At 34.3% G+C, this 12,147-nt stretch overlaps 1 protein-coding gene across 1 annotated transcript in view; it reads right to left on the bottom strand.

Moving 5' to 3' along the window:
• Positions 1-1,711: 1,711 nt before the first annotated feature.
• The window catches only part of LOC143232246 (mannose-P-dolichol utilization defect 1 protein homolog), an 89,089-nt gene continuing 78,653 nt past the window's right edge, over positions 1,712-12,147 (bottom strand). The window contains exon 5 of the mRNA XM_076467416.1: positions 1,712-2,295. Within this exon, the coding sequence (XP_076323531.1) occupies positions 2,062-2,295 (234 nt within the window). The 3' untranslated portion in view covers positions 1,712-2,061. The remainder of the gene's footprint in view (positions 2,296-12,147) is intronic.

The following is a 12,147-nucleotide window of genomic DNA, read 5'->3' as shown; positions in this document are numbered from 1 at the left end:
GAATGATTGCCGCAATTATAACGTCTCCACAGTTGAAAGTGTTCAACGGCTTATCATAGCTGGTACCTAGGGCCTTCCGAAAGTGAGTTCGGCATGCTTACCATAAGCCATACTCGGCTCTTGAAATATCTTACGTTTTACTAAGAAACATAAAGAGTTTTCTTCGAAAACATACGTTGCACAACTTCAGAGACAAGATTTAGTTTTTTCACTATACCAATACAATTAAAAACTTAAAATCTGCACTAAATGTTGGTTAGGAATGTTATACATTTGTGCTGACAAATTAGTGTTAACAATATCTCATCTTTAAAGAAAATAATTGCAAAAACTCCGCTTTATATACTATAACATTACCCTTAATCATAATGACAGTTAATGATTTGTTAGGGCATTCGACTCGCAATTAACGAGTTGCGGGCTCGAATCCCTGGCTCCCCAAGCATGGTCGTCCTTTCAGCCGTTGAATCGTTACGATTTTACAGTCAATTACACTTTTTGTTGGCAAAAGAGTAGCCGAAGAAATGGCACTAGGTGGTGACGATTAGCTGCCTTCTCTTTCACTACTATATTATGGACGACTAACGCAGATAGCCCTCATGTAGCTTTGTGGGAATTTCCAAACAAATTAAACTTAATGTTTTGAGAATATTAACGGCTACTGATGGTCTAACCATTGATAAAATTTCTTATTTTTAATTCTTTGAATATACAAGTCGAATTTTAATTAGATATAAATTTTACTTCATTAGAAGTTACCAAACAACACTAAAACACCTATAAAGTTGATGTTGTACATTGGTGTATGATTATTACAAATTACATTGACTCGAAGATGATGGTACGCAGCAAAAGTGTATTTAAAATCAAATCAATTTATCTTTTCAAAGTCAATCAATTTAAAGGAATTTCAAGGAACAACGCTTTTACAAGACGTTTTCCAATTAAACATGAAATTCTGGATTAAATTCGAAGCGTTATTTAAATAACAAAGTTTCAGAACTTCTCATGCAAATGTCTATCTACGCATCGCCGTCTCTTATTTTGAACTGATACACTAGAGAGGAGGCAGTTAGTCAAAAGCATTCACCATCAATCTTGGGTCAAAACTAATCGAACAGTGGGATTTGCCCGTTACTCTTATAACACACACACTGTCCCAAAATGCATGTAATTATATTGAAAGTTGTAAGTTTCTACCGATGAAAACGTGTTTCGGTTATTTATCTTTAAAATGAAGTAACAGTATTAGGTCTTCAAGATTAGGTAAATAATAACACAAACGAAAATCAAATGGGCTCTTCAGACGACACTGTGATACGAGCCTCATACACATATCGTGAAGTTTTGGATTATACATAGATATATACATATATGTATATATACAAATTTATTTAGATGATCCAATAAATCTTTATAACGTTGAAAGGCTTGATGCATTTTTTGCTTTCGGCATTTAAATAACTGATCTTAAAATTAAATAATTGAACATCATGTGGTAAGTGAAATAACTGCAGTTGGTGTATTACATCCTTATTAAAAGTTTTATTTATAGTTCATTCTGTGTTAATACTGAAGAAATCTCTTTATACCCTTGTATACAATAGTTTTATATATGATATCATATTTCTTCTACCCAGTAAGAACCACGTGTTCTTTACTATGACGGCGATGTACCCCAATACAAACTTAATATTAGTGATACACTCTATTTGTTTCACTTTTCCAATTTATTGATGTGCAATGTTTTCTATGACACTATGGAATGTTGGGAAAACTTTTAATCACTGGTTGGCATAAAATTTTAAATCAAACTACCATTCATCTTATTTTGTTTCTAAAAAAACAATATTATTCTGCGAGCTTTGTAAACAAATCAATAGAAAAATAAATTAAAACTCCCTTTTATCTACACATATCATTAGAAATCAATGCACAAAGATGACATTTACGGTCTACATTATATTATGGTAGTTTTCAGAAGCATATTTTTCTATTTTCAGAACTTCCCGCAATTTCCCGTGCCACCTAGGCACATGTAGTGCCTGAATTGGGAACATCTTAGTCGCTCTTTTTCAATTTCTGTGGAACAACATTCCAATATAATACCATCTGGAATACCAGGAAAAAGTTAACGACAGCGGCGGATATATAGTTGAAGATTATCAACCAATCACCTGTCTCTTGAATAGAGGTGAAGATCCTGGCAGAGGATCCAAGGAACAGGAGAGAGACGGTTATTGCAGACAGCTGACCAGTGTGTCCATTCTTGTAATTCTCTACGACCTGCACCAACTAGGATTGTAAAGAGAAAACACTGCAAATGAGCACTAATATTTCCTCAATTCAAAGTTTTAAAATTTAAGAGAGATGACAGTATTGCTCTGAAACAAATAATGTGAAAAAATTCCCTTTTTTGTTTTTGAATGTTGTTGATATATTCTGTAGAGTGTAAGCTTTCAACATAAAAAACAGTCAAAATAATATTTAAAAATACACAACCGTGGTTAACTTTTAGCGCCATTACCCAAACACACACACACACAAACAAGGCTACCACAGATAGTTATATAAGTTGCAGCATTCTACCTACAATTAAACATTTTATTCGAAGCACAATAAATATATGTTCTACTATTTTTTTCCTGTTATCAAATGTCACTATTGGTTTACATTAGCATTAAGTTAAAGTTCAATAAACTTGTGAATTAAATTGAGATAAATTACGAAGGAATCATTTTATAAAAATTTGTATACAGAATTTCTATAAACTATCTACATAATAATTTATAGCAACACCAATCGATCCAAAATTGTTTTTAAAAGTCTAATCTTTAAGTTGAATCAACAGTAGAATACTCTTTTAAATATTCATTCAGAGCGATAAAAGCCAAGCTCACGCGATCGCCATCTAGTGGCAGTTCTGTAGTATAAAAAGTTACACTTGCTTTCATAGAATTTGATTGCAGTTTATAAAAAAACACACAGAGCATCTAGTATAGTTTTAAGACAGCATACTCGGTGTTCTCATTACGTTTTGCTAATCGTTACAACCTGTCTTATCAAAACCTTTAATATATCAACATGAATAGGAGAGTGTAGCAGAGGCACTTTTAGAAGACAGGTAGAAAAAACCTCAAAGTTCCCGTATGCACAAATTTGTAGCAACCAGGAACACGCCAGGCCACTCCCATCGGGCTCCACTTTGAATTACGACGTCGATGTTTATCCTTTGATTTAATGAAGCATGCACGAATTATCCGCCTTGTTCTATTCGCGGATACACATGTGTTCTCTGTAAAGGAAACAAATGGGTCGTAAAGTCAAATCAATTGATTTTTATTTCGGCTTAATTGCTAAGCTGAAATAAACAAACTTTTAAAGATGTGGGTAAGAGACCTGAAGTTTCATCTTCCTATGAAATTCATTCTGTCCGCCCCATATTTTGCCTGAAGTCCCTCGTTACTTTATAGGTCCAGCCACCAAGGAACGACCCAACACTTTATGAGTCCATGACACCTGCGCCCACGACCGATATATAAAGAAGATCACAAACAGGTGGTAAGTTCCCTACCCACCTACTTCATTCCACCCCTGTCCTTAAAATATTACTTTCCCTGAAATGAAATTGGTGCAGCTGTAGAAAGACTCGAGACGCTGGTCCGTTCGTCCAAGAATAACAAAAACTGATTCTTATTACCAAAATCCATTATGATTACGTTGTTTACTGCAAAATGGAAAAGGCCTTTTTTTATTAATACAAATTCAAAATGTGTAATGTTATTTTGAACTACCTGTTTCAGGTATAGGCCAATGAACGAAACACTATGCTGGAATAATATGCTGTTCGTAAATAGTGAGGTGAAAACCAACTGTTGCGGTATACAAGTAGCTACTAAACACCTAAATAAAACTCATTCATAATTAACCAAACGTTCATTTAAAATATCTTAATATTTCTGCTGTGCTCTCAAGTAACTAGTCATAAAGGTTCTAGTATGGAATATTTCAATGGCTATGTCCAGTAATTAAGAATTAAAATCACATAAAGATCTGGTCGAGCAGTGGTTCTTAAACTGTGTGTGGTCACGAAACAAGACAGTGTAAAACGTACACATACATATTATTAAAATATTGCACAAAATAACTAAAATATTTTGAACAAACGAAACGAAAACCTAAATGCACTACTAGATTTAAACATGAGAAACCCTCCCACTCCACCTCAACTGAACATGGTTAAAGTCTCAGGTAAAATTCCATCTATTCTGAGATGGCTTATAGGATCTGATGGTTAAGCTGTTTAATTGGCACAAGCAGATAAGAATGAAGATATACCATTCCTAAAGATAATGCCAGTTCATCGCAAGTTAACTCCCAGCTAACAGGTGGGTAGACTGGAATAAGTGAAGTAAAATGGCTTGTTAAAGGACATATTTAACACACGGCACGAGTTAGCTTTAAAACTATCCTACAACTAGTTCAAAGCGCAAAGTCACTGAGCCCCCCCCCACTTAAGCATGGTGAATCCCTGGGGGAGTGACTGCTTACTTTCGATAACATGTTTTTTAAAATCTCTATTTGTTTGCGACTGCATAAGTAATAATAATTTAAGTTAATTAATAATTTTAGTCATACCACATGTTAAAGCACATCATACAAGATTGTGTTATTATAAACATTTGTTTATCTTTATTATCCTCGTATTTAAAATGCAGGACATTGTAAGTACCGGAGATGCTTTTTATTTGCATTACAAAAGTTATTGTTTCTTTATTACTGTGTCACATGGTCTGAATCTTCGACACCTGTACTTAATTACTATAACTTAAACGCTGTCTAAACACAGACCACAAAATAGTTATGTGAGAAACAACCCTTCAACAGTGTTGTATGTAGCGGTGTTACGCACTACTAGTTTATAAACTTAGTGTTGTATCGTTCTAAAAATAATAGTTAAGAAAATTGAACATCTCGAATCAATTTCGTCTGGTTGGGATATCTAATGTGCTAGTTATTGAACCAGTTTATCTGTAATTATGGCAGTGTGATACTTTAGGAATATCTAATGTGCTAGTTATTGAACCAGTTTACCTGTAATTATGGCAGTGTGATACTTTAAGAAATATACAACTGTGGATAACTGAAATGCATTAACAAAAAGAGATGTTATGTCATTATATCTCTCAGGACCAACTTTATAAACTCAAAGACATCATTATAACTTAAGTACATAAAACACCACACTCATCTACTGGAGTACTGTGTTTACAATCAGCCAGCTCTTTAAAAACACTCAGTAATCTGCTGAACCGCAATTAAATAATTTGACACTCTATTATGCACATTCTGATTTACTGCATAAATAACTTATGGTATTAAACTTCAAACTGAGAATTATCTTATACAAAAACATTTAAAGCGGTAAAAATATTACGTTTTGTGGCGAAACGTAAAAAAAATGCAGTTTATATATAACACTTCAGCAATTTTCATATACTTCATTTTTATTGCAAACTTTAATCATCAACGCAATGCCCATTTATTCGTGCTTAGTCAAAATACAAACAAAATTTAAATGCAACATATTTAACCACACTAGGGCGCGCCTAAGTTTTTACATCTAGTTTTAATTACATTGTTTTGTTTTCATTTTTAACTAGAAATTCATTTAAAGCATCGAAGTATTAATAGTACTTTACACTAAATAAAAAAACATAAACACTATACACTTTTATTAAAACGTTTACTAACATCTTTTCAGTTGTTAGACAGTCGAAAACTGATCGCTTTATTACGGAATACAACTGGTGAAAACAAAAGATAAAATGTAGTTCGTTCCATTGAAAATAAGAGGTAAAATATGATTTGACCACACTACCCCATCTCCCCGCGTGTATACGCACATAACTAACTACAAATAATACTACCATAACACAGTGAGTAATTAACATCACTGCATTTATTACAGTCTCCGCCGACACTGATAACTTTTCATGTTAAGTATTTCTCCAGACCACCCTACCAAACTGTGTTCATCTTCCCAGTTGTTGATCAAACGATACACTTTAACACTGCATTACGGTTCCATCATTTACAATCGTGAACTCATTTATCTCTGTAACTTCTAACAGATTACTATCTTAGTTTTGAATTTCAAATCCTGTAAGCTTGGAAAGGTCCATAGCAAGAGGTCACGACTCGTATAACTAGGGGACTTCCCAATTCCCGAGTAGGCCGCCCTTCTATTTGATACTTTTCCACAGCCTGTTAACTCACTCACCTATTACATGCAAGGCGGTTCAAAAATTCTTAAGCTAGTGAAATAACAAAGTTGCTTGCTACATAAGGTTTTTGCTGTCAGAAGATCTAAATGAAAACACTCGAGGCTTTAGAAAACGAACTTAAAAACCAAGGAGAATGTTCTATTGGATACGTACGTAGATAAACCAAACCTAACGTGATACGCCAGGTGATTAACCCGCTTAAGTGAGGCAGGTTATCGTAAACTATAATTCATTTCACAAGAAAGAATATTATTTAATATTATCTACAAAAAAAATTACAAGCAATTTCATGAAATTGTTTCGAGATTACTTTCATAACGTGGTAAAAACAGATACAAGTTATTTATGGGTATTTTACGTCTCTTCATTATGTTTGCTAAACACGAAATTTTGTGATAGTGGGAAGGAGTTTCAACATATAAAATTATATTAATGAAGAACCACACACACCTGCAGCATTTTAAGTTTAAAAACATGTTTTACTTAATACATAATCAAATAAGTCACGGTGTGGTATAATTTTTACAACATTTAAGCCTCCTTAGTGAAGTAACTTACGATAGATACGAAACGTTTCGACAGCGCACAAAGATATTTGGGTAATTATTGAATAAGAAAGACGAGGAATTGTAACAATGAGAATTACACTCAACAACATTGTAGATACACGTAAAGAATCAAATTAACATTAGGGTTATGTTTTAAAAATACATAAAAAATAATACAACAGAAAGGCACGAGAAATACAACAGTAATATGTTAATGTTACTTAAAATTGCTAAAAATATTTTCGTAACTTCATTAGATATTGTTACATTCACTTTTGTTTACATATTCGTGCAAATATACAAGCGATATATGTGTGTGTTTGTGTGTAGAGAGAGATTCACTAATTATATTTATGTATGTGCTGCACATGCTCACTGTTGGTCCTGAACAAGTTTTATATAAGCAATTAACAGCCTATACACCCCGCCTGCGGCCGCCAGAAGACCTTGAAAGTGACAGTTGAATAAAAAGCCAGCATGCTTGTGGCTAGGACATGCAGGCCATCCTGGTGTGTTACTGACGCTTTCTTACCAAATACTGAAACACTACGTATCCATAGTAGGTAATGGTTGCACTGTATGTAATTGGATAACTTTATCTAGCTGCAAATATCTCAGCAACCTGTCTTCTTTACAGAAAGGCCTTGATGTAGCTGACTCTGGCGGGGTTCATTGGATATCATGCTGATATTGAGTGTTTATCCTCCTCTACAACGTCCAAGATATGTCTATGTTCATGTGTACAAGTGTTTATTTAAATTCTATAAAGAATATGATATGACAATCCATACGTAGTCAAAAATGAAATTGTTCTAATTTTTAAACAGTCTTTTCGTACTGGAATGCGATAACTTTGGTTTTAACATTACACAATAAAGAAGAACACGATATCACATTGTTATAGCTCATTTATTTGTATTTCCAAGTGATATCTTACATACTTACTTGAAATTTGTAGATTGTAGCTTTCCACTTGAAGTTTAAGTTGCTAAGGACTATAGAGCTATTGGGGGTTTGCTAATTGCAACTACATACGTGACAGTTAATTTATTATGAACCACACATACAAATAAGTGTTTTGTGATTAATCTAAAAATGAATGTTCAACAAAGTTTCATTGAACGATCCTTTGTATACAGTCATTCCTTAAAATGTAACTGTGTACACAAAAAGTGTTATATCCAAAGTGTAGATGTATAACTAAAAGGTGCTACATCCTGTCAGAAACGATAAGAGAAATATGTGCAAGTGTGCATTCAATATTGCTGCATTCATTATACATTTCTCTCAAGACAATTGTACAAATGTCATGACCGAATTAGCTTTTGACCTCTGACAACTAACATAGAATGAGCGGACTAGTTATTCCAAATATCAAAAAGAAATGTTTTGTTTTTAATTCACACGTTTATATCCCTTGTACATCATAAAACCTTTTGTCACATCCACACATAAAATTCAAGTTGGAAAAAGAAACTGATGACAAATTGTAATTTCTAAATGTTATTGTCAAAATAAATAAATAACAAAGGCTTTCGAATCACCGTATTTCGTAAGAACACTCACAGTGGACTTTAAGTTCAATGGAATTCCCTCCATGACTAATGCCAAAAGCTAGGCATACTAAAAGGAACTATCAGTACAAATAAAATAATAAGTTCCGACAGCGATTGTTTTAAAAAATGTAAACCTTAATTTCAGTTTTAAGTACAAAACTTTCCTCCCACTGTTGTTAATAAAGTAATTACTTCTTTTAAAAATAAGCTAAAACTGACACAAAGAAATTTATTCTTCCAAATATATGCGTGAAAATAATATTACATTATTCATTCAAAACATTTCATATTATAAAAAATACGGAAAGTCGGAAAGTACAAAAGTATAGGAATAAGTTCAGAAAATGTGTATATAACTGAATGTACAGCTTGTAAAAGCTGTTATACTAATGAGACTAGAAGGCAATTTCGTACCCGTTTGCGGGAACATTTAAAATCTCCATTTCATGTTTTTTGAGCATATCTCCACGAAATAGAAAGGACAACATTAATAGGTGAAAAATAAAAGACGCCTTATTAATTAACAAATTAGACCTATTATTAACAAATTGTATTCATTTACATTTATTTTAATTCATTTCACTTTTGTACATGAAACGTATTTCAACACTTGGGCTTATATTTAAAATTTACAGTTCAATGATAAGTTGTTTGTTTGCACATGTTCAGTTGTATGCTTGTAGATTACTATAACAGTGCTATAACAGTGTTTGTTGTTTAAATTAAATTCCGTAAGCTCCAGTTCTTTTGCGCCACCTGACAATGCCAGGTGAACCTAGTGAAACGTTGTGAACAAAATAAACAAAAGTTTCACAATGTATAACCAATAAAATCTTGTGTGGACTAGTTATTTATTTCTCAACTGCAACTCTACCGAGAGTGCAATTAGAAAACGAATGCCGTTTTTCTTTTCTTTTTTGCTATGCACGTGAATTATTTATGCAAGCACACGGCCACATTAATTTGTATTGGTAAATACCTACTTGATTAATCTTATCAAACAGCTATAAACACAGGAGATGCAAACCATGTGGTTTATAAGATATTTTTATTCAACGCACACTCTGTATGAAGCAGCTTACTCACAGACATAGCAAGTCCCTAAACCACGTGGTTATATAAAGGGTCAGGGGTGGGGAAGTAAAGACCTATAAGGCCAGTGATTATCCAACAAAAGCACATTAGACGCATACACGTACATATACAGTATATATATAAAAAGAAATAAACCTCTAAGCCTCTCAGTGGAGACTACAACTTATAATTTGTGTTTCGCAGCACGACATCTAACACGTTTGGAATGTCAACTTCACACCACTTAATTGTATCAGAATATGAAGTTATTGATTTTCACGCCGATAAACAGACAACCCTCTGTATTTAAGGCGGGCCAGCGTGTGATTCAAGTGACCTAAGTGTTCAATTAGTTGCCAAATAATGAGGCTTCATTGGCTAAATATCCATGTTTGGCAAAACTAAATCAATAAATAATGCCCTTCATCAAAATTTTCCTTCTTGATTCGTTGTTGAATATTACAATAGACTTCCTCGTAATTATGGCTATGTTCTCTCTCTAAGCTGACACGTTTAAGATAAACATGCAAACATGAGAGAAATACCTCAATGACGCTTCTCAATACACAGAAAACGTAATATAATTAGCACCTCAATTTATTAACACGTTGGCTCCCACACGACCCACCGTTGGGTCGTGATAGTCTTCCAGTAAGACCCACACAACCCACAGGTGAATCATGCTCTATTTTCTTTTTAAAGCGTCACTTATTGGCGGGGACACAACGGCTACATATACATTTCCTACAAAAGTAATTGTAAAATTACTAATGGGACCGGCCGTGGATTGTTTTGTTTTAAATTTCGCGCAAAGCTACACAAGGGCTACCTGCACGAGCCGTTCCTAATTTAGCAGTGTAAGAGTAGAAAGAAGGCAGCTAGTCATCACCGCCAACTCTTGGGCTATTCTTAACAACGAATAGTGGGATTGACCGATACATCATAACGCCCCACGGCTAAAAAGACGAGCATGTTTGGTGTAACGACGATTCGAACCCGCGATTCTTAGATTACGAGTAGGGTGCGTGTGTGTGTTTTTCGTATAGCAAAGCCACAAAGGGCTATCTGCTCAGCCCACCGAGGGGAATCGCACCCCTGATTTTAGCGTTGTAAATCCGGAGACATACCGCTGTACTAGTGGGGGGCTACGAGTAGGGACCGTGGAAAGTATTGGCAAAATAGGCTTAGGAGCCAACGTGTTAAAGTACTCTTTGAAGGTTACCAGCTTTAGTTTATTTTACGTTTTATAAGAAAGCTTGAGGCAAACTTTATTAATAAAACTTACAAAATGTTTTCTAAATATTTGAGAAACTTTATCATTAAAGACGGTACTTAATCGCTACTAAAAGAAACACGATTACACGAAACGAATGCAGTTAGTTAAAAGCACCAAACATTCACTGTTGGGATATTCTTCTCTGACCGGCTCGACATGGCCAGTTGGTTAGGGCGTTCGAATCACAATCTGAAGGTCGCAGGTTCGAATCTCCTTTATATCAAACATGCTGGCCTTTCAGCAGTGGGGGCGTTATTATGTTACGGTAAATTCCATTATTTGTTAGTAAAAGGATAGTCAAAGAGTTGGGGTGGATGGTGATGACTAGCTAATTTAGCAGTGTAAAACTAGAGGGAAGGCAGGTAGTTATCACCACACACCGCCAACAGTTGGGCTACTCTTTAAACAACGAATAGTGGAATAGACCGTCCCGTTATATGCTCCCACGGCTGAAAAGGCGAGCATGTTTGGTGCGACTGACATTCGAACCCGCGATTCTCGGATTATGAGTCGAACGCCTTAACCCACCTGGCCATGCCGACGCTATTATAGTTTTAGAAATTAATTATTAAAACCCGATTAAGCTAATCCTATATGACTCTTCTAATACCTCGCAAATAGTGATAAAGATGCAAACCTGTAAACGTAGATGTTTACTTGTTGTAAATGATTTCATACTACATGCATTTAGAAATTTCTGTAAATTTAATGCAATACAATTTGGTAAAAAATAAACCACGACATTTAAATCACTAGAGCACATACATTTTCATGTCTAAAGCTGATATAAACTCAATATCGAGTACACTTCTCTCCTCGAACACATACGTTTTGTAGACAGCTAATTTTTTAAATGTATTCATTTGAATTTCTGTTTAGTTCAACAACACACCACAACGCGCGTCTCACGTCGTAACAAAGGGCATATACTACTTTTTATATACTGATGTCAGAAGCTGAAAGATGTTCGAATTGAAAACACGAAACCAAGCTAACACCACGTGTACAGAGTATGTAAGTGAAGTAATTTACGAGTATTACACAATACAGAGGTGAAGAAACCGATTTTGTGTGAAATATACGGAGGTGTTAGAAAAATTCAACAAACACGTATTTGCAATAAATAAAAACTAGTTACTTTACTTATGTGGAAAACCCATTTTATATTTAATTTACGAACAAAGTGAACTTAATGGTTTCACTGCATTTTTTATGATGTGTACAGTACAATCTACAAATCTGATCAGATCAATAAAGATATAATTTAATGAACGAATTGCTGAATACAAAAAGAAAGAAAGAAAAGAATGGATGTTGAAGCAAAATGTAGAGGGCGTGCCTGAATTGTGAATCCAGAGAATCAGGTTTCGCGATCCTTTAACGCAAAAACGCGCTTTGCAATTTGG

The sequence above is a fragment of the Tachypleus tridentatus genome, chromosome 11, assembly GCF_004210375.1.
Source record: "Tachypleus tridentatus isolate NWPU-2018 chromosome 11, ASM421037v1, whole genome shotgun sequence".
NCBI classification, from domain to species: domain Eukaryota; kingdom Metazoa; phylum Arthropoda; class Merostomata; order Xiphosura; family Limulidae; genus Tachypleus; species Tachypleus tridentatus.
This window is presented reverse-complemented; position numbering and strand designations above follow the sequence as displayed.